Source organism: Camelus dromedarius, chromosome 12 (assembly GCF_036321535.1).
Source record: "Camelus dromedarius isolate mCamDro1 chromosome 12, mCamDro1.pat, whole genome shotgun sequence".
In the NCBI taxonomy this organism is placed as follows: Eukaryota; Metazoa; Chordata; class Mammalia; order Artiodactyla; family Camelidae; genus Camelus; species Camelus dromedarius.
The window spans coordinates 33,419,152-33,443,866 of NC_087447.1; the positions used below are offsets into that span (position 1 = coordinate 33,419,152).

Consider the following 24,715-nt stretch of genomic DNA (forward strand, 5'->3'; position numbering starts at 1 on the left):
ATGGAATTCCTTTTAATACATTCATTGGCTATTCATGTTTTCACTTTGGGGAACTGCCTTTTTGTATCTTTTGCTGAAATTTTTATTGAGTTATGAGAATCTTTTTTTACTGATTTATAGCATTTCTATAATAGATACTATTCCTCTGCTAACTGATCTTGTTGCCAATATCATCTTTGATGTATAGGTCTTTTTATTCTACATGTTAAATTCACCAATATTTCCCTTAATGGTTCTGTATTTTTTAATCTTAAGACAATTTCCTCTCCTTTGAGAACATGAAGACATGCTCCTATATTGTCTTCTAAAACTTATGAAGTTTGGTTTTCACATTTAGGTATTTAAGTGAATTGTTATTGTACTGGTTTTTGCATATGATATGTAAATATATGTGGAAAACTTTTCCTGGCACTAGACACAAAAATTATATCAATTTATATATTAAATATTTAAATAACTGATTTTCCTAACCTTTTGTTGATGAATACATCCTTTCCCCACTGATCGGGAATGCCACTTCAATTCTGTACCAGGTTTACAAGTTGCCATCAGAATGGAATTGTATCTTTCTGGCTTCTCCATTCTGTTCTATTGATACTTGGGACAATTTTTGCACCCATATGACACTATTAGATTTCTCTAACTTTACAACAAGCCTTTACATTTGAAAGGGCAAGTCCCTCCCTTTTTCTTCTTCAGAATTGTCTTCCTTATTCTTGGCCTTTGGTCTTTCTTAAGAATTTTAGTATCAGCTTGTTGATTCCATCCAAAAAAATACTCCTGCTGGGAATTTATCCTAAGTTCATTGAATCTGGAGATTAAATCTGGGAAGAATGGATTTTACTACTTTAAATGGATTTTACTACTTATGACTTTACTACTTTAAGCCTTCTTTTCCAAGAACACGGTATATCTCTTTCCATTTATGTGTTTTTAACATAGTTTTAAATAGAATTTTATAATTTGCTTCATAACTGTCATGCACATATTTGATTTTATTTGTTCTTAATTACTTATACTCTTTTGCTATTATATACAAGTTATAATATTTAAGTGCATTTTTGTTGTTACCATTGCTGCTACTTTTGTTCAGCAAAGCAAATGATTTTATTTTTTGATTTTGTGTTTACCCAAATGAAATGAAAACTTTGTTCATACAAAAAGAGTGTCCAACAATCTTTCTGAACTCTGGGTAATTCTAATAACTAGTGGACCCAATTTTTGGCAGACAATTATATAATTTGTGAATAATTAGCTTTCTTTTTCATAATCCTTAAGGATTTAATTTACTTTGCTGGTAAGAACCTACAGCATAATGTTGAAAACAAACAATGGTAATAAGGATTCCTGTATGATTTTCTGATTTTAACAGGAATTCTCTTAATACTTAAACCATAAGTGTGAAGTTTATTCATGTTTTCTTTATGTACTTTTTACTCAGCTTAATGATACTTCATTCTATTCCTCTTTTGCTAAGAATTTTGTATCACATTTTGTATCACAAGTCAGTATTGAATCTTCTATGGCTCTTTTTTCTGCCTCTTGAGATGAACATAGTATTTTTTCTCCTTTGCTTAATGTGTTGAATTATATTAATAAGTTTTTTGATGATAAAAACACACTTACATTGTTGAAACAACCAACTGGGTGTTCTCTCTCTCACACACACACTCACATTCTGTTAGATTCAGTTCTCTAATATTTTTTTTCACTCTAATCTGTGTTCGAAAGTAAATCAGCTTGTACAATTCCTCTCTTATACAGTTCTTGGCTAGTTTAGGAATCAAGGCAGTGCTATCCTCATAAATGAGATGGGTAGTGTTCTCATTTATTCTCTTCTCTAGAAGACTTTATACAGGATTGGAATTGTCTCCTTGTATGTAATAGAACTCCCTTGTGTAACTGTCTGAACCCAGTGGTTATTTGGTGGAAAGACATCATAAACTTCAAAAGTGATCACAGCTCCTTTACAGTTTACTGGGTCCATATCCTGTGCAATGGGAATTTGTAGCATATCCCATCAAAAGGTGGAGTCTATTTCCCACACCCTTGAATCTGGCCTTGCATTGTAACTTGCTTTGACTAAGGTAATGCAGCAAAAACAACGTGCAAGTTTCAAGCAGAGGCCTCAAAAGGCCATTCCCACTTTTGCTCCAGCTCCAGAAACCCTGATCAGCTACCATGTAAACAAGCTTGGGCTTGGGCTAGAATGTTAGAAAATGATAGATCACAGCAAGCAGAGATGAGCCATCTTAGCACAGCCAGCCCCCAGAAACCTAGCAGTTGCCCAAAGACGCATGAGTGAACCCACTGAGAACACAAGAACCATTCGGCTAAGCCCCAGCCCAAATGGCCAACTCACAAAATTCTGAGCTACAATAAACGGTTGCTGTTTCAAGCCATTAAGCTTTGACTTGATTTGCTGTGCGTCAAAAGCTAACTGATATAACAGATAGTGAATCATGAATTCTTTATGATACATTAATTATTTTAAGACTACCTGGGTTTTTCATTTTCTAAGTCCAGTTTGGTAATTTATATAGAAACTGTTCATTTTTCTCTAGTTTTCTATATTTATTGGCACAAAATTCTTAATAAATTATTAACTACTACTGTTTTAATTTTGGCAGTATCTTTTGTTATGTCCTTTTATTATTCATACTGGTTCTTATACCTTCTCTCATTTTTTCTTGCTCAAACTTCCAGATGTTCAGTCTAAGTTATTCTTTTCTGCAAAAGTTGCCTTTTTTCACTGGCTACTTTTAAGATCTTCTGTGTCTTTGAGGTTCTGCTCTTCTGCAAATATTCTACTAATATGTTCTACTCATCTTCATTTTGTGTAACAGATTATTAAAATGGTCAGAAACTCCTCCCTCCCTTGCATCCACATCCTTGCAATGCCATACTGCAGAATGACAGTCCTTCAAGAGATAAAGTCTATTTCTGTACACCCTTGCTCCTAGATTTGACCGTATGATTTGCTTTGGGCAATAAATTATTAGCAAATGCGATCAAGAAACCAAGCCTTGAAATGCATGAGTACTCTGAGGTTTCCTCTTTTCTTACACTTGGGATCTCAAAACTGCCATGTGAGTAAGCCTGAGTAGACTCCACGCAGGGGAGAACTGAGGTCTGTCAGTCAACAACCAGTCTATGACTAGAGCTGTGAAGAAGCCACCTCCTGACCAACCAACTGACCACAGATGTATGACGGAGCCCAGCAGATACCAGCACACCCAGGCCAAACCAGAAAAATCATCCCATCAACCCAAAGTATGGTGAGCTAAATAAAATGGCTCTAGTTTAAGCGTCTAAGTTTTCTAAGTGACCTTTCAGACAGCAATAGTTTATATTGATTGTACTGTGTTTCCTGGAATGAGAATTGATGTCTTACCAATTTTCTAAAATTCTTAGCCATCATACTGCTAACAGCGCCCATAACTACCTTCTCCTATTGTCTTCTGGAATTTTCAGATATGTATGTATACATATACACACATTAAACACAAATAAGCAAAACACATACATAAAATATTTTTTCATATATATCCATCTTATCTACATTTCAACCTTTCCTAGTTTCCTCTATCTCTGCACCACAATTAAGGTAATTATTAGACAATATTTTCCATTTCACAAATACTCTCCCCACCTGTATCTAACTTACTGCTTAGCAGATTCACTGAGGCTTTTTTTTTTTTTTTTAACTTCAATTGACATTTTTCATTTCTGGAATTACTTTTTGGTTCAGATCTCCCTGATCATATTTATTGTCTCTAGTCATCATGCCTTTTTTCTGATTTGTTATTTTGCTTTTTAAACATTTCAAATAGAGAGGTTTAAAAACTCTTTATCTTGTAATTCCAGTTTCTGCAGCCCTTTGAGGGATAATTGGGAAGTCTGTTATTTCTTCTGTTCTCACCCACGATGGCTGGAAAACTCTTATTTGCATGAACTTCATCTGTAGGAATCTTGTGGAGTCTACATTAAAAGTGATTTTCCCAAAGATAACCTATATTTTCTTCATCAAGAAGCCTAAGGTGCCCAACCCAGAATCACATTAAGGTAGTTTTTGAGCTTCATGAGTAATATAAATCCAAATTTCACAACTGCATGATGTTAGAGCTGGGGTTTAACAGTCTTATTGAGGGGCTATATCTTGAGAGTCTGAAGATGAAGTAAGAGAAAGGCTAGTTACTGAAGTGCCTTCCTTTGCTAAAAAGGAGACTGTATCTGCCTACACTTTTCACTGGAAGGGTAGTCCTCTGAGCCGTGGCTTTATTTCAGAAACTTCTATCCCAACTCCCAGTCTTGTATGGGATCTAAGCCATTCCCCTCATCCCACAAAGACTGTTGAAATTTGAGGCTCTACCTGGAACTTTCATACACTGCTAGTGAGACTGTAAAATAGTACAGCCACTTTGAAAAATACACGGGCATTTTTTTTAATGATGTTCAACATATGCTTAATACACAGCCCAGAAATCCCACTCTGACATACCTGCCCAAACAAAAATGAAAATTTTGTTCATAGAAAAACCTGTATGCAAATGTTTTTAACATTCACCTTTGCTCTTCACCTAAGGTCAGGAAAAAAGACAGGAGCCCATTCTTACCACACTATTTAACATAGTACTCAAGGTCCTAGATAGAGGAAACAGGCAAGGAAAAGAAAAAGGTATCTCAATCATGAAAGAAGTAAAAATGTCCTTTCATGCAGATGATATGATCTCATACACAGAAAATCCTAAAGACTTCACCAAAAACTTGTATAATAAATCAGTGAAGTCAGTACATAATCAAAATAAAATATCAGCTGCATTTCCATACACTAATAACAAACCACCTGAGAAAGAAACCAATCCCATTAACAACAGCATCAAAAATAATGAAGTATTTAGGAATCAATTCAACCAAGGAGAAGAAATAGCTGTACACTGAAAACTAAGACTTTGATTAAAAAATTGAAGACACAAACAAATGGAAAGATATCCCATGTTCATGGATCAGAAGAACACTGTTAAAATGTCAACAATACCCAAAGCCATCTGTAGATTCAACGTAATCCCTGTCAAAATTAAAGTGGCATTTTTCAAAACTATAGAAAACAAATCCTAAAATCTACATAGAATCACAAAAGACCCCAAATAGCCAAAGTAATCCTGAGAAAGAAAAACAAAGCTGGAGGCATCACATTTCCTGGTTTCAAACTATACTACAAAGCTACAGTGACCAAAATAGTATGATAGTGGCAGAAAAACAGACACATAGACCAATGGAACAGAATCAAAAGCCCCCAAATAAACCCTTGCATATATGGTCAACTAACATTTGCAAATCACTTATCTGACAAGGGGTTAATATCCAAAATATACAAAGAATTCACACAATGTTAATAGCAAGAAAAAGTCCAATTTAAAAATGGGCAAGGGAACTGAATAGACATTTTCCCAAAGACATGCAAATGACCAATAGGTATATGAAAATGTGCTCAACGTCACTAAGCATCAGGAAATGTAAGTTAAAACCATTATGAGATAACACATCACACCTGTTAAAATGCCAACTACCAAAAAGACAAGAGATAACAAGTGTTGGAGATAATGCAGAGAAAAAGGAATCCTTGTGCACTGTTGGTGGAAATATAAATTTCCACAGCCACGATGGAAAGCAACACAGAGGTTCCCCAACAAGTTCCAAAGGAAATGAAATCACTACCTCAAAGAGACATCTGTACCCCTGTATTCACTGTAACATTACTCCTAATGACCAACATATGGAAATAACCTAAATACTTGTCAAGAGATGACTGAATTAAAAAAGATATGTGTGCACACGCACACAGTGGAAATTACTCAACCTTGAGAGAGAAGGAAATTCTGCCATTTGCAATAGCATGGATGGATCCTGAGGGCATTACGCAAAGTGAAATAAGTCAGATAGAGAAAGACAAATCAGGTATAATATCACTTACATGTGGAGTCTAAAAACCTGACACCTAGAAACAGAGTAGAATGATGGTTGTCAGGGTTTAGAGGGGATAGGGGAAATCGGAAGATGTTAATCAAAGGGTTCCAAGTTCCAGTTATAATACAAATAAGCTCTGGGAATCTAACGTACAGCATGGTAATAGCTAATAATACTGTATTGTATACTTGAAAGTTGCTAAGAGAGTAGATCTTAACTGTTCTCACCACAAAAAAGAAATGATAATTGTGTGATGTGATGGAAGTGTTAGCTAACACTATGGTGGAAATATTTTGCAATATATTAAGTGTATCAAATCAAACTGTTGTACACTTTAAACATAATGTTACATGTCAATGATATCAATAAAGTTGGAATAGATAAGTGTATTCCTTTTCTTTCTTTTAATCTATCTACTTGAATCTCTAACTTCCTGGTACTGGGAGACATCCCTCTGGTTTTTGCTTTCCTCCATATATATGGCCTCTAAACCTCTCCCTTCTTCTAAGTGCAATGATGAATCTTAGAAGATTTTTGTTCTATTTTATCCCACATGTAGAGGCATTTGAAGCAGTAGGATTTTTTTAAGTATCTAGTCTACCACACTGCCAGAAGCAAGTCTGCCCTCCTACTGAAGAGCAAGACTATCTTACAATTTCATGTGTTTAACTTCCTCAATTCACTTTATCACTGAATCCCATTTCTATGAAGTCAATAATGCAGTTCTTGTATTACCCTCTTTATAGACAGCAAAACCAAAGCTCATAGAAGTTGAGATTCATTTCTTATCGTACATCCAAAATTGAATTAACATAGGTTCTGAGAATGAAAACCAAACTGTATCTTAAATCCCCCAGAATTAGGGCAATAAGAAACCCTCTGAGGATTATTCACATCCTGCATCATCTATACGTGGCAGTAAAGTGAACCATGAGACCTTGGGCATGTCACTTACCTCTCCGCTGAGTCTCTAAACACCTACTTCATAGAACTGCTGTGACAATTACATGATTAAATTCACATCAGGCACATAGAAAAGCATGTGATGAAAGTAGAAAGTAGTGCTTACTTTGAATAAACCATGCTTTTGGTTGCGCTGACCAAGCCATAAACTGCTTCCTGGGGGAAGGTTAGTCTCAGGAGGGTCTATCACACGTTCATAAATCCTGTAGGGACAAAGAACACAGTTATTAATAAAGAGGCTCAGAGCAGAACCAAAAGGTACAAACACATTATCTGAAGTCCTCATGGCGTTAGCTGCTGGTACGGAGAGATAAAGGCACGTGGCACCTTTCAGATGACAGGTAACATGAATGTGGAGATCTGTTTCCTGACAGCACTTAGACACATTATCTGGGCCCCTCCCAGCTCTCTCTCTTTGCCCTTTTGGCAGAGGAAGGAGGAAGAGTAACATTTCTGAGTGTCTACTGTGAGCAGTCAACTTCATACAGAGTCTAAGTATTTTGTCCACATTACAGGTGAAAAACCTGTAGAAGTTCCAAGACTCTAAACGAGTCAACCAAGTCAAGACAGGGAGCAGTCAAGCTGGGGTGAGAATCCCCATCCGTCTGGCTGCAAAGCCCATGCACCCTCCTTTGTGCTCTACTGTGCCCTGACTGGTTTTTATTCAGTTGCCACTCCTCATTCTTACAATAACCTGCTATACCTCTCTCAACAAGGGAGCAGCAGCTACCGACATGATAGTTTGCTTAGTCTACAAAGTCAAGTAACTGAAATCATCATTCAATCAACAAATATTTATTGCACATTTTTTATGCTCCAAGCTCCATACGAAGCAACAGTAGACAGACCAATAAACCAGATGTATGAAGTTGCACCTTCATAGATTAAAAGAAAAAATTCTGCATGTGAAGAAAATCATCATATGACATACAACTAATACAGAGGAGGCCACAGTCCCAGGATCTCTGAAAGCACTTACAGAACCTGATGAACAACTGAATTACCTCTGTTTTTCTGCCCTCCCAAGCCCCATGCTAGCCAATCACAAATCTTGAAATTTGTGCTCTCTTTAGAAAAAGTCCCTGCAACCACCAGCTGATCAGAGGCCTCCACATCACCCCTGGCAAGTACCTTCCAGCACCTTAGTACTGGGAAGGCAAAGGAAGAGCTTGCCTAAGAATTGAACTTGTCTCCTCAAGATGCTCAGGACATTGTGAGTGGGGTGTGACACAGGGACCACTGGTGAACTTCCATTCCTCATACTGGCGCTGTCCATTCCTTTCATCCCTGTCCTTACTCAGAGCAACTTCGGGAAGAATCATTGCCAGGTAGGTCCAGAGGTCTAACAGCTAATCAGTTCCCCCGGCTGGGATGCAGCTAATTGCCTCCTGCCAGAGGGTGATGTATTCTCCAGTGGCTCTCTATAGGAAAGTGCAGAAGAACTGAAGGACTGTCCAGTTGTGTCAAGGCGAGTGAATGATTGCAAGGCTGTTGCAGCTGGGAGCTGTCACGCTGCAGCCTTACATCTTAGCTGCCTTCGTCCATTACTCTCCTATCCCCTACCAGACATATGCTGTCTCCTAACAATACATGCAAGGTCTGCAACTGACAAAGCACTAAATGTATCGGGTCCTTCTCTACTAATTATCTTTCCCTTATAAATGGATGCTCAAAACATACACAAGGAAAAAAAAGTTTCCCTGAAAAAGACAGGCTGTGTTTTCTGCACAAGAATGAACTTTTATTATTATGTTAGAAGGAACAATTTTAGATCAAACACCAGAAGACACTGTATACTTCCTAAAAAAAAAAAAAAAAAAAAAAAGTTTTTTTTCCCCTAATATTAATGAAAAACTAGAAACCAGCCAACTTTACAACAGAAGAGAAATGCATACATTATAGCAGATCAGCCTGATGGAATTTACGGCTGTCGTTAAGAGTGATAAATATGCAGGTTATGAAATGTGGGAAAGTGTATACAAAATAATTCTCACCAGAGGAAAGTGGAATGCAAAATTATTTATGCATTATGGAGATAACGATGCAAAAATTATGTTCGACGTTGGTGAATTTCAGAGGAGGCCAGGGAGAAACGGAAACCGCTGTATTTAGATGAAGAGGCAGAAGTGTAATTTTCTGCGAGGTTGTTTCACGAAGAAATTGTAAATATTTTCAAACTTTTTATCTTAACCTTCATTTTAAAACATTTGCATCTGTCACAGTGAGAAGCTTTCCATTTAAATACTTTCTTTGTGGTTTTCAATGTGCTAGGAGGTGAGCTCCAGTGAGCAAAGGTGGCCTTTATCCAATGTTGATTAAGTGCATGAAGGGAGGAACCATCAGAAAGATCAAATTCCAAACCTGCTTTCTATTCCAAAATCATAGTGGCTCCCTGGGCCTTAGAAACAGCTGAGGAAGCAAACAGCTGAGGCCACTATCAGCTAAAGGAGGGCAGCGACCCAGGACGCCTGCGTCAAAGGGACGTGCTGACTTCCGCAGTCCTGCAGTCTAGGTCAGGAGCCGCTCCCGATGCTGAGGAAAGCCTGCGGCTGCTGCCTTCCTAGCGCCCCACACAGCAGGTACGATCAACAAACTGGATACAAGCCTAGCAAAATGGAAGCTTAAAAACAGAGTATTACAAAATAGACACAAAACCCCACACCTTGGAAGTCTAATCATGGAGTTATCAGGCAAACCCAGTTTGAGGCACATGCCTCAAAGTAACTGCCGGTGCTCTTGCAAATGTCAATGTCATGAAAAATAAAGGCAGGCTAAGGAGAGGTGGCAGACTAAAAGTGACCAAAGGGACATAAAAACTAAATGTGAGACGGGATCCTGGACTGGATCTTGGGGCAGGAAAAAGAAAATCCCACAAAGGACATGAGTGGAAAACCTGGTCAAATTTGAACAGGAACCACAGATTACATAATAGTACTGTACTGATGTTCAATTTCCTGATTTTGAGACTTGGGAGGTATAAGTTTAAGGAAGTGTACATCTTGTTCTTCAGAAATACGTACTGAAGTATTCAGGGGGTAGAAGGTCATGATGTCTGCAGCCTACTCTCAAAGGGTGCAGAATAACAATATGTATATACACAGTGTAAGCACACGCAGATGTAAATACACACATTATCATTTTGAGAGAGAAAGAGAAAGCAGAATCTGAACAAGGGGTTTATAGTTGTTTTTGGACCATTCTTGAAATCTTTCTGTAAGATTAAAATTATTTTAAACTAAAGTTTTAAAAATAGAATAAAAAAGCTATATAAGTCTATAATGTTTATAAATTAAAAATACATACATGCAAAACAATTTACCTATTAGCCAAGGATACACAAAAATTTAAAGATTCATAATGAGGTATATGATAGTGTTTTCCTAAGGATACAAGGATGGTGAAGGGGGAAAAGTGAAAGGAAGGGAGGGAGGGAGGGAGAGAGCGAGGGAAGGGCAGAGGAAAAGGGGGAGAGAGAGAGAAGGAAAAAGAAAGGGAGAAAAAGACAAAGAGAAAGGAAGGAAGGATGGATGGAAGGACTGCACAGATTAATGTTGATAACATATCATAGAATAATAAATGGGGTGATCACATCCCTACGTGTGCCCCTGTAAAGGGGGAGTTATGCCATCTGTATGTCAGACAAACATAATCTTGGCTAAAGGACAGCTGACCCCTGGGGTACAGTTTGGTGGAATGCCTCGTGCAATAGGCCAGTAGGGCACAGTGGTGTGTCACTTAAATTTAGTACCACCCAAGTCTACTGAAATGCAAAGCCAAAGCTAATACAGTGAACTCCTTGGTTTCCAGTGTGGTCAGGAAATCGAATTCTATATTCTGACATTCTGGTATTCTGGCTAATGAGGTTTCCATCCCCTCAACAGGTATCTGATTGTCTCCAACGTGTGTGACACTGTGCTGGCCATGGGGATACAGACAAAATTAACATGACCAAGTTCTTGCCCTCAGGTCAAATGCCTGAGCCAGACAGATATCAGGCACGAACACACCTTTTAATTCAGTGCAGTAAGTGTACCATCTGTGGAGGCAGAGAAATGAGGAAACAGAGTCAGAGAAGATTTCCCAAAGAAGGGGACGCTACAGCTGCATTGGGAATGAAGCGCCAAGTGGAGTTGACACGCAGCCACAACAGCCAGCACTTACACAGCGCTGGTTGTGTGCCAAGCATTTGTCCTCAGGGCTTTCCACACACTAACTCACTTAATCCCCCCAACACCACCATCAGACAGGTGTTCTAGGCTCAGCAAAGTTAAACAACCTGTCCAAGGCGAGGCAGCTGGTGAATGGCAGAGCTTGGATTTGAACCCAGACCCCCCCGCCAAACTCTGTGCTCCTCACTCAAAACTAAAATCCCTAACTTGACTTACTCATCGGGAAGAAATGAAGAACACAAGTTCATGTGCAAAAGCACATGATCAAGACTGGTTAAGCCCTCCTAGGACCCATTTTCTCTTCCTCCTGCTGCACTGCTTCGTAGCTACACTATTTCCAGCATCCCTCACAGCTGGGTGTGGTCATGGGATGTGCACCACTACTAAGCCTGACCTACCCCCCCACCAATCTCCCTCAAGCATCTTTCACATTCTGTCCTTCACTTTCTCTTTTTCAGCTGTCTAGAGAAGGCTCTGAGGGCTAAGAGGTGGGCAGGGCCACAAGAGGGAGGATTCCCCGATCCCTAAATGATGATGTGGGAGGCCACCTGCCAGTAGACACATCCAACCAGATGCTACAGAAGACGAAATAAAGTTCTGTGTCAACCCAGCTGAGATGGGTGAGATTTTCTGCAGCTGCGGCTGGTATTATTTACTCTAACAAATACACCCTACTGAAAAACAGAAAGGCCACTGTTGCATTTTCATTCCCACAAAGCTCAGAGGTATCAGAGATCATGTGTTGTAGCAGAGACATGTGAACTGGGGATAAAATAGACTTGGGTTCCTGTTCCAGCTCTGTATTCTACTAGCTGTGGGACCTCAATCAAGTCATTTCTCAGTACCTCAGCTCTCACATTAAAAAAAAAAAAAAAAAAAAAAAAAGGTTATTACTGCCAACAGTATGGGTTGCAGTGAGGCTTAAATGAAATGCCTTTAATGCCATTGGCACATAGTAGGTGCTGCCATTCTGTAAAATTCACAGGTGCCTGAGAGTGCTGTGCTACGCGGGTCACATGACCCATTCCAGCCCACTGGCTGTGCCTCCCATCAAATGACTCCATTGAGATGAGATTTTTAGTATTCTAGGTGCCTGGCTTGTGCTCTGGGATACAGTTTAAGGGAATGACATCACTGTCACATGGAGTCTATTGAAGAGTGGGTGATTTCAATGCTACAATGTAAGAACTTGGTGTCTATTTTACCACAAGTTCTCACCACTCTGAAAATGTTTAAATTCTAAGATTCTTTTCGCCTTCTACAAATTTAAAAGCTAGAACAAGTGAATATGGAACAGGAAACAAAGAAACCAACAGCATTAACTTCTGTTGCTGTTTATCCTGATTAGCCATAGTACAAACTGACAACCTATTTAGATACTAAACTTTGGATTCAAAACACAACTTTTGGACAAAGTACATTTCCTATGACACCCTAAGGACCCAGTATTTTTATTATGTTAACTTTAAATGTCATTCATTAGCTTCTTTCAGTTCTTTTCAGACACAAATCACAAACTTTTCTATGTAAATTACTCAAAATTCTAAGCAAACATCTTATTTAGTATCTTTTATATCTTTTCAAAACATGTAGTTCTTTGACATTTAGAAAAGTTTGACTTTTGTTGACAGTTCATAAAATCATAGACGATAAGGGAAGGCCTCAGGAAAAAGGAAACATTAGAAGAAATATTTTATAATTTCTTAGACTGTATTTGGACACAATCGCCAAACCAAGAATAACAAAACATTTTATGTGAGTAAAATGCAAGACACTACTCCTGACACTTTCACCCAGGCTGGCACTAGGTACTTTCCTAGTCCATTTGGGACCCTAAGTGGATGTAGCCAATCCACAGAAAAGGTTTCTGGGAGAATTGAAATGTCAGCAGTCAGCCAAGGCCCTCTAAGTTCTTATTTCAGACTTCCCTCATTTATCCTTTATCTGTATTATTTTCTATATATTCTGACTGCCCTGTATGTCAGTTCTTCACTGATCTCTGAGACCTTCCCCACTTGGAGGACCCATTTGGACATACATACTTCCACTCACGACCCTTCACCCTGTACTACCCACTGGAGTCTAGGATTCTGGTCCTGGCTGAACCTGCTTTCCCAGACCTCCCTGCCCAGGAAGGAGAAATTGGCCTTACCTTGGCCCCGTGGGTCCAATACCTTCACCCTCAAGTTGTGCCTGCACTTCCTGACTGCCACACAACCACCGATGGCCTGCTGAGTGTGGAGGAAACAAGGCCCGCACCACAGCGTCGCTGCGCCTCCTCAGCTGCCTCCTGCACTAAGACCTGCCCCGGTCTTCCGTATAAGGCAGCTCCTGACCTCTCACCACTCAGCTTGCTTAGCCCTCATCAAAGCAAATAACTCTCCAAAATTATCTTGTCTCTTTGCTGATTGACTATCTCCTCCTACCAGAAGTAAGCATCTTTAAATCAGGGGCCTTGTCTATCTTTTTCATGTCAGTGTCCTTAGCGTCTGGAAGACAGCCTAGTCAGAGTCGGTGCCCACTCTGTATAGTCAATGAATGAAGGAAGGAATGCAAGTTCCTTGATACCATCTTCAGAATGCAAGAGCTACAGACAGACAGTTATACAAGCCCTCAAGTACCATGGCAAAGACTTTCCGATGAGCAAGTCCCAAAACTGAGTAATACAGACTGAGAAACCAGGCAGCTGAACTCGAGACTCCATGCAGATAATCCTGAGAAAAATGTAGCCAGTGAAAAGCAAGTGAAATTGCTAGTCTTCTTCCAGTGCCTTCCTTCACCATCCCCAGCTCAGGAGATTTGTACAAGGGCCCCCCCCCCAAAAAAGAGCAAGAAGAACCCCTCTCACTGTTCCTAGATAGGAATAGCAAGTCTGAGTCTGCCAGGCATACAGCTCACTCACAGGAAAGCCAGATAGATGGATGTCAGAAAGAGCAAGAGAAACAGCAACATGAACATTAATTAGATCGTGCATAATCCTTTTGGTAAGTGCACAATTTACTGCTTAAGTCGACTGCATTATTATCAGCCCGAATGTATCACATTCCCATAGGCTATCTGACAGAAATAATGCACTTACTCTACAACCATCTAAACATCTACCCTTTCTTTTGGCAAAAAAAAAAAAAAAACAAAAAAAGCCCCATTCCCACTTAGTCATGTTTCTAGGCCTCACATTCAAACAAGGTGCTGCCTATTAAGATGTATTAGGAGAAATATGGGAATTTTGCATTCTGTTAGTACCTATTGGTATTTTCAAGTGTAAGTAACTCACTTCTAATACAACAGCGTGCAAAATTAAACGTTTAGTCAAACAAAAACTGCTTGAGAGGAATGAAGAATGCAAAGAGTAGATGTCTCGCTCCTTGTGAAAGTCAGTCACCGCGTCAAGGGCTCACATTAGGAATTTCCTTCACAAGGTCCAAATTCTCTTTATTCATGACTTTGGTTAAGAACGCCCTCCCTAGCAAGCATCCCATCTGCTTAAGAGGCCAGTCAATATTCTATGATGAACTCGATTTTCTGTTAACAGATAAAGCCCTCAGAGCTCAACACAAAGCAATGCAGTGGTTCAACAACACTACTTATGAGAGAATATTGGATTTTTATTTACCCGGATGAAGAAAGGCCTCTGAAGGGACTCCGCGGTACCTTTCCCAATTATATAGAAGAATGAATTTCCATTGTAAACCTTGTGAATCGACATGTATTATGCTGCTGTTCAATGAGACAATATGAAGCCCAAATGAGATGCTAAATGAAGAGGTTTATCTTGGGCTTTGCCTAGAATTGAAGAAAAGTATTCATGTTCTCCCTGGAGAGGAAAGTTACCGTGACCTTCCTTGGCTAGAGAGCGCCTCACCCAACTGCCTTCTAGCTGGCGCCAGTGGGTATCAAGGTGTTCCTTGGAGAAAGTTCCCAGTCACAGAACACAAGGCAATCCCTACCCTATCTCCCCTCACTAACACAGTGGTGGGTGGCCATGCACAGGATGCAAGTCCCTCTCTTGGTCTTATGCTAAAAGAGACATAATATGATCTCTCCCTCTCAGCCTCGAAGGGCAAATAACCAAAGTTCTTGATCTCCTCTAGAAAAACAGATGACATCTATGGTGTCACTGGCATTATTCTTGGCCCTGATAATTGTTCAGTATTCATTCCATACGTCATGGAAATAAAATCTACAAAATAGTTCCTCAAAGCACTGTGACAGGAGTGTTTGCCAACCGTGTACACTGATGTGAGCAAGTTGTTGAATTTCCATGTCAGGCTTCCTGGCTGTTGTTAATTATTTGCTAACATAGAAGACACATCACATAGGGCTTGTGCCAGAAAGGCATGAAAGGAACACCCCAAAGGGGAGCTCTGCAGCTCCTCCTACCAGTCTGCTTAACAAAACCAATGACACTCAAAAAATGACAAGACAAAAATGACACCCCTGGCATTGTACCAGAGGAAACAGACTGTAATCAGGCAGATGGATTATAGGGGTGAATATGGTATGGCCCCAACATGTAAGAACTGACTTCTAAGCTAAATCCATTCAGAGCTCAGGAAAGATGGTGTTAGCAGGGCTCAGGTTTCCAAACCATTCCTTAGCCACTGTCTGCAGAATAAACATAAAAGTGAACTAAAAAGAGAAGGCGAAGTTGAAATCTGGAGGGAGGTGCCTTTATTGTGGTAAATGAGAAAGCAGCAGTGTTCAAATGAGATTAGCAAAGATGCTGGAGAAACTCTGCCAGAGAAGGGTGTGAGCACCATCCAGAGAAAGGGGAGGTCTTCCAGAGACGATCAAGTCCTCATGTGACCTTAGAAAACACTTGCCAACTGCATCTTTTTCTTGCCTAGCAATTAAATTTTAAAGTCTCATTCTCTCTCCTCATCTGGATCTCTATGTCAAGGGTACTTTCCTTGCTTAGCCGTGTTTTATGCCCTAAATCTCTCTCTCCCACTACTTGTTACCAACCCTTACTCTGTCTATTCCAAGATCATGCTGATGGTGGATCAGATCCAACAATTAGCTCATATAAGTCTGTCCTATTTAGCGTTGTTACTTATGATTTGGCAGTGTAGTGGCAGATGTGCTTATGGAATCTGCAGGAAAATAGGAAGTTTTAAGATAACACCATCAGGATTAAGAGAGACATTAACAGGCCAAAATTAGGGCCAAATTAAGTAAGATGAAATTTATCAACAACAACAAAAAAATGAAAGATCTCATGCTCAGGGACTGTGCTTCTCAAAGACAGAATGTGAGATCTAAGGTTTAACAGAAATGCATATTGAAAAAGACCACTTTGCTGTTCTGGTCAATAGTGAGCTAAGATAAGGCTGTCAGAAAGGATGCTGTAATCTTAAACTGTACCAGGAGAAGGTAATTATCTCGTTCTAATCTGAGTCAGTCTGCTTAGAGATAATCACATTGAGTTGTAGAACTTCTCAGATGATAAACAGACACACTTTTGAAAGAACCAAGCAAGACTGTGAGGGCCCCATGAGCCAAATCAAGTGATGAATGGTTGAAAGAACAGAAGATATTAAATTTGAAGACGATTAAAGGGTGGTATGATAAAGTCTTCAAATATCTGGAGGACTGGCATGTAGAAGAGGGATTTGACTTGTTCAACGTAGCTAAGAGGTAAAAGGTATACCAAGTGTAAGCTACACGGAGGTATTTTCAGCTCAAGATAAGAACTTTCTAGTAGTCAGACAACAACAGGAGGCAGTGAATGAACTGCAGTCTCTGAAGGATACCCCAGCAGGTGATAGAAGACCACTTGGCAAGGACAGTTATCCTCAAACTCAGACAGACACGGCCTCAAAAGTTGTAAGAGCTGCCCCTGATTATCTACTACAGGCCAGAATTTTAAAGACTTCATAATCCTTGAAATAACCCTAAAAGGCGGACATTGCTATACTCAATTGACAGACGTTCACAGAAGTTAAATGACTTGCCTAATACCATTCAATAAATGCAAAGCCTAAATTCAAATCCAGACGTAAATTTGTGCTATGCCACGTTGCCTTATAATCCTCTATTGATTCTGCCCTTAAAAAGTCAGATATTCCACCAGTTGGTTACATAAACAGTGTGAGGTACAGAAAGATCACTGGACTAAAGTCAGACAACATCCATTTACATCAAGCTTTGTGACTTTGGGCAAGTTACTAAATCTCTCTAGGCCCTTACAGTTTCTTCACTCATAAACTTAACATTACCTATTAGACAGGTTTTTGACGAATATAAAACAGGTAATCTCAATAAAAGCACATTGTAAATTCTAATAAATGCTTTTCTAATGTACATTATTAATGTTATCAGGTTATTGGGTAATGTTTCTACCCTCACAGAACAATCTAAAAGATATTTTAACTTGCAGTATTTTCAGAAAAAAAAAAAGAAAGAAAGAAAGAAACCTGATCTAAGCCACTTGACTCAATTGGTTAGAAGAGTACCCACTGTCAGCTTTACAATTTCTATGAAAGAGGAGCTTAGGGGCAGCAATCTGATAGGAAAGAGAGGAGAGTTAAGAGCCTCCTAAATCACTCCCTTGGTGTTGCCACTGATGGCACATGAATCCATAGTCATTAGTCCCATTTTTTCCGAGAATTCAGACAAAATGTGCTGCACAGAATGTTCAATTATACCCCAGACTAGCTGCCTTCAAAATATTTGCTGGTATTCATGAGTGAGTGATAATTTAGTGTAACCTCATTTTGTTATTCATCTAGATGAATGTCCCAATTTTGTGATAAATCAAAAGCCTGCCGCTCATTTAAGTACATAGTAGTAACCAGGACTGTCAGGGTCAGAAAGGACATTGAAGGTCTCTGATTCAACCTCCATCTGCTACTTGCTATGTTAATATATAAACAACCAAAAGCCATCTGTCATGCAGAGACCATATGTGAAATCCTCACGAAATGTTCTGAAGCTTCCCAGGGCAAATGGATGTCTCACCAAAGGCCTGAGATTGACCATTTTTAAACAATCCACGTGAAATCTATCAGGGGCCAGCAGCTATGATAAGGGATAAGGCAAATATTTCTCCCTCTCCATCAAGTCCTGATACAACCACAGACCACTTACTACCACCCACAACATAGGTTCTCCCAAGATTCAAGCAGAGATCTATATTCATTGACTTTTTTACTTTTTCAGGACCTTGGAAAGCACCAATAACCTGGCTAGATGTTATGGGAGCCTCGTAAGCTTTTCAAAAACACAGAGTTCTAGGCCCCTCATAAACTCTGATGTAACAGATGCCAGTCTGGCCCCACTGCAAAAAAGAATCTCTGACGAAGGCTTTATTTGGCAAAGTCTGTCCTCAAGCAGCCAAGTCAGGCTTGACTAGGAGCTCCTGCACCAGCTACTCTTCTACGGCCACACTAGCCTATGATGGAGCAGCTGGGACTCTGCTTAGAGCATCTCCAAGGCAAAGCAAGCGGCACAGGGGGACAGTACCCCCTGTGGGGCCGTTTCTAGGTGTTTTTCTATTTAAATAAAAGGCAAACAGGAGAGCAGTACGAAGAAAAAGTCCTTTAGCATGCCACCTTTTTGTGGTGCATATGAAAAAGTCAAAGTTCTCCCAATCATGGCTCAATAATAGTTGTGTGGATGATGAATGGAGGGGTACTTGAACAGACAGACAATATACAGGCAGCCACTTTTAAATTTATTTGACAAAAATACTATTATATCCCTGGCCTCCTGGAGCCATTATAGTGCAAATAAATTATAGTTATTTGTTAATTATTCAATTTCAAATAGTGGCAAATGCTAAAGTATGCTGAATGTCTCCATTTACCTTCTCCAGATACACTCTTTGCCTTGCTCTGTGCCAAAGTGGACTCACAGGTTCCCTCTCCCTTTTGGTCCTGCTGGGAGATCCCAGCAGGAGGGCAGGGAGTGTTGAAGTTGGGGTACTAGTTAATTCATACGTGAAGGACTCAGCACAGCGCTTGGCACACAGCACTAGCTAAATAATGGTAGCTGCTCCCTTTAAGAAGAAAACCAGCGAGCAAGGCCCTTGACTAGTGAGTGGAACGTTCATGCCTTTTCTCTCTAGGCTGCTGTCTATAGCCGTCCCAATATAAACGTGTCAATACGAACTTGATTGTTTTTTAATAATGTTTACTGAAAGGACAACTTGTATGCCTCAACTTCTGCTTTGAGCAAGTACACTGAATTATTCATTTAGTTTGGGGCTCTTTCTTTCACAGAGTAATCACCCCTTTCTTGAAAGAAATTTTTCTTTTTTCCTGCTATCAGTCCTGTCAGATTTTAGAAGTTCACAATCAGGGAAGAAGAGCAAAGCAATTTAGATAAAATTTCCTCTTCTGAAGGAGGGTTTTTGTTATTAAATGTGAGGCATTCAATAGTCACTGCCAGCTGTTTAATCAAAAAGTTATTGTTCATTGTGGAGGAAAAAATGGAGTTTGGAAAACAATGAGGTTACAACTCCAAGTTCAGAAAGTGTCTGATGAAGTTTCAAACTCCTTTTTAAACTCCAACGGATCATTTAAACTATCATGGCCCATTTCTGATAAGGCATTTCATGGATGATAATAAGAAAATCACTGAGATGTCTGAGATCGCCTACTTATCTCTTTAATTATCCCCTTTCCTAATGGCCCCTTTATGTTCAGAGTAGAGGATGTAAGTTAGACGGTTTTAGGAGATGTCTGAGATAAGCCTATTATTAAGGACACAAGGGTGACTCCTTTAATTCCAAAACCACAATGAATGAGAAAAGAAAAATTAAGAAGGTGAGGGAATTATAAGGAAGGGGAAATTTTTGCATGCTCGTGAGAAAAAGGTTTTGAAGACGACTAATGGGGACAAAACAGATTCAAGAATCACAAGGACTGTTCTAAATTCTAGACTTAACCACTAAACTTGGGATGTGATCTTGGACAAATCACTTCATCTTCCTGAGATTATTTCCTCACCTTTTACATAAACAAAATGGTGTCTGTTTCTTTCTTTACCTTTTTTTAAGGCTCAATGAGATACTGGATAGTAATTGCTTTGAAAACAGTTGCCCAAAGCTGATGTGAAAAGGCTCAAGTAACGTGGTACTGAGCCACCTGAGTGCTTGTTGGTTTTCCAGAGCCTCCCAGTGAGTGACCCAGCTACATCCCTTTCCTTATATTTGGTCCATGAGATAATCTGGTAACTTTTTTAGTAATCTTGCCTTTTTTTATCAAGTTATTAAAGTTCATTTCTGTTACTTACAACTAAAGGATCTTAACATGAAGAAGAACAAGAAAATACACTTAATTCAAACAATTCTAGACTCAAATGAAGAACTGCAGTAAGTCTTGGGATGCCCACTCAGCAGTGCCTAAGAATTCAGATCTTCTCACCACACCTTGCTGCCTACCTCATTTACATTCTGTGATGTAATCAGCAGTTTATGAATTTGTGGGCAACTTAAAGGCAGAAGACAGTTCTTATCTGCAATGGCATCCCCAGTGTCTAGACCAGTTCGAGGCACAACATACACACTTAATAACAGTGATTTTCATTTCTCGTGTGTTCGCACTTGTGTCCATCTGATCAGTTCCTGGTCTCAGCCATCCCTCTATGCTTATGTGATGATTATCCAATGGGTACACTGGCTAGGCTCCTCTGCCTCTTAAATGCATTAACTGTCCACCTGTACTTTTTCAATACTACGTTGAATGAAAATCTGTATATCAACCTTTCCATCACAAGAGGATATTTAGAGTAATTGAAGAATTACTCAAGTAAACCCCATGCTACTTTTCCACAAATACATAAAAAACTGTGTACACCTTCTGCTAGTCTCCTTCACCTCTCCCTCACCGCCTTAAGAGTCTCTCTGCTTCACAGGGACTCCAGACATACTGAACTATTTGCAAGTCCTGGAAGTTTCATGGACTCTTCTGCTTCCAACCTTTGTGCATTCTGGTCCCCTGGTCCAAGATAACTTCCTAGCACTTATCTGGCCGTATCATACACCAAGACCCAACTCTGTTGTCAAACTGGGGAGCTTTTCTCACACTATCTTGAGTTTTCTTGAAAATGCCGCTTTTGTCTTGCTTTGTATGTTGCTGTCAAAATGTCTGATGCCAACCCGAATTTCTTTCCTTTGTAAATGACGTGGTCTTTTTCCCTTGAAGTCATGAGAATATTTCTTTCATTTTAAAATTAAGTAGTTTTACTAGGATATCTCAGAGTAGACATCTCAGGTCAATTTTCCCAAATTCATGATGGGTCCACTCAATATGTAGATTTGGATTTTTTTCTTCTTGCATTGTACTTTTTTTACAGCTTTGAGATATCATTCACATAAATATAATTTATTAATTTAAAGCATATACTTAACAGTTTGGAATATATTATTAATTTTCTAAATTTATATAACATAAAATTCACCATCTTAACCATTTTTAATGTACAATTCAGTGGCATTAATTACATTCACAATGATGCACAACCACCACAACTATCTTTTTCCAAAACTTTTCATGATCCCAAACAGAGACTCTGTAACCATAAACAACAACTTCTTATCCTCCCCCCTCAGCCATGTATTTGTGGAAAAGTAGCATGGGGTTAACCTCTACTTTCTCTGTGATTTAACTGTTTTAGGTATCTCATATAAGGAGAATCATAATATCTGTCCTTCTGTGTCTGGCTTATACTTGGCATATGTGTACAAGGCTCACTCACGCTGTAGGATATATCAAAACTACTTTCCTTTTTATAGCTGAATAATACTTCATTGAATGTATATACCACATTTTGTTTACCCATTCATCTGCTGATAAGACACTTGTTTGCTATTGTGAAAAATACTGAAATAAACATTGGCATGCAAATATCTATTCAAAGCTCTACTTTCAGTTCCTTTGGGCATGCACCTGGGAGTGGAATTGCTGGGTCATATATGGTAACTTAATGTTTAACTTTTGGAGGAACCAAACTATTTTCCCTAGCAGCTGTACCATTTACCTTCCCACCAGCAATGTACAAGGGTCCTATTTTCTCCATATCTTCACCATTTATTCTGTTTTTAATGATAGCCTTCTTAATGGGTACTAAATGGCATCTTATTGTGCTTTTTATTTCTATTTTCCTAATGCCTAAGGAAGTTGAGCATCTTTTCATGTTGATTGACCAACTGTGTATCTTCTTTGGAGAAATATTTATTAAAATAATTTGCCCATTTTTGAAGTAGGTTGTTTGTTGTTGAGTCATGGGAGTTCTTTATTCTGTATAATTTGCAAATATTTTCTCCTATTCTGTGGGCTTTTTCTTCTCTTGAATAGTGTCCTTTGGGTGTACAGAAGTCTTTGATATTGATAAGATCAAATTTATCCTTTATTTTCTTTTATTGTCCAGACTTTTGAGGTCTTATGCAGGAAGTTACTGCCAGATTCAATGTCATGAAGATTTTGCCCTATGTCTTCTTCTAACTGTTTTATAGTTTTAGCTCTTACATTTAGGTCTTTGATTCATTTTGAGTTCCTTTTTGTATGTGGTGAAAGGTAAAGGTACATCTTCACTCTTTTTCAAATGGGTATTCAGTTTTTATAGCACCATTTGTTGAAAAACTGTCCTTTTCCCATTGAACAGCATTGGTACCCATTTTTTGAAATCATCTTACCAAATACGTGAGGGTCGTTTCTGGATTCTCCATTCTGTTCCATTGGTCCATATGTCTATCCTATGCCAATAGCACAATGCTTTGATTATTCTAAGTTTTGTAGTAAGATTTGAACACAAAGTGAGTCTTCCAATTAGTTCTTTTTCAAGAGTATTTTGCCTATCTTGCATTATGATTTTAAATATTAGTTTCATTCAATTATTTCATTTTTCTTCAGTGACTTCAATTACATATATATAATTACGTACTATATATATAGTATCATCTTTACCTATTTTCTTTATTAACAATCTTCTTTACAGATATTTTTATTTATTTAATATTCATTTTCTTGGTTATTTTAATGCTTTTCTTCAATGTTCCCTAGAATTCTTTTTCAATTTATTCTCTTTTGAGGTTTTTACAATTTATTTTTTATTTCTAAAATGGTAATTCTTTCATTTCTTTCCTGCATTCAGTCACTCATATTTTACATATTCCTAGTTTTTGTATTCTCCTACTTTGATTTAGAGTGAGTTTCCTACCTCTAGACGTTTATTAAAGGATATTTGATTCAGGCTGAAGTATTACATTACAGTTTTTCCTACTTTGAAGTCGATTTTTTAAAAGAATTTACATCACCTGATGTATTTTCTCATTACTAGTAGTTTGTATACAAGTTTCTGCTCTTTTATGTTCATTTTGTAAAGTTTTATCTTCAAGTACATTGATGTTTACAGTACTTTCTGCCTCCATTTATGGTGACATTGTGAGTATGTATACTTTTATTTGTTCTCCATGTTTCTGGAAAGAATGTGGAGAGATTCAGATATAGGCAACCGCCATTTTTCTAGAACAATCCGCATATGAGGGAAACTTTTCTGTATCCTCCCTGTGACCATGCCCCCTGCAAGGTGGATTAATAGCACCATCTATCTCTGTACTCTTACAAGCACCCATTTCTACAATGTGGTAGAACCTACCACACACAGGAATCAGTTCATCTTCCCAACTACAGCCTGGGATCCTTAGAACTTGTACCTTGTCTTCAATATAAGTGGCTACAATTACTGGATTTATAACATGACTCTGCCACTTACTGGTAATAGAACACTGAGCATATAAATTACTTCACCAGTATTTTCTAGTTTTCTCATCTGAAAAATGTAGATTATAACAGTACCTACCTTACACGGTTCTTGTAAGAGTTAACAGACACATTTAAAGTACTTAGGATGGTGCTCAGCATAAAGTATTTAATATTCTTATCATCTCTATAATAATATTCTTATCATCTCTTTCTCCCCAGAAACTAGTATAGGATCTAACATATAAAGCACACTCAATGAATGCTGAGCTGACTGCGGGCACAGACTATGAATTGTGATGGCACTCGAGGTTCAGCTGATACAGTTCAGCACTGCATCAGATATTATTGTGTATTACAATCAACTAGTCTATCTGTGGTTTTATGTGTCAAACAAGACCATAAGCTCCTTAAAGCATAAAATATATATTTAATTCTACATTCCCTGTAGCATTATGCTGGCTCAAATAAAAAGGAGCCCCACAAATGCTTTTTTGAAAAACTTAGTAAACACAGATCTCACTCTGCCTATAATGGGGTTATGTTCTGATACACTTATCGTTAAGTTGAAAATATCCTAAGTCAAAATGTACTGAATACACTTAACCTACCAAATATCACAGCTTAAGACTCACCTCCCTTAAACGTGCCCGGAATATTTACATTAGCCTACCATTGGGCAAAATTATCTAACCCAAAGCCTATTTTATAATAAAGTGTTGGATCCCATGTAATCTACTGAACACTGTGCTTAAGGTGAGGAACAGAATGGTTGCCTGGGTACCAGCTGTTTGCTCTCATGATCACATGGCTGACTGGAAGTTGTTGTTCACTGCCGAGCATCACAACAGAGTATCATGCCGTATATCGATAGTCTGGGGAAAGTAAATCAAAGTCCAAAATTCAAAGTGT

General features: G+C 38.7%; 1 protein-coding gene across 2 annotated transcripts in view; it reads right to left on the reverse strand.

The window, feature by feature from the left end:
* NELL1 (neural EGFL like 1) overlaps nt 1–24,715 on the reverse strand; it is a 746,857-nt gene that overhangs the window by 589,052 nt on the left and 133,090 nt on the right. For both annotated transcript variants that reach the window (XM_031459872.2, XM_031459873.2), the window contains exon 5: nt 7,037–7,133. In XM_031459872.2, the coding sequence (XP_031315732.2) occupies nt 7,037–7,133 (97 nt within the window). The remainder of the gene's footprint in view (nt 1–7,036; nt 7,134–24,715) is intronic.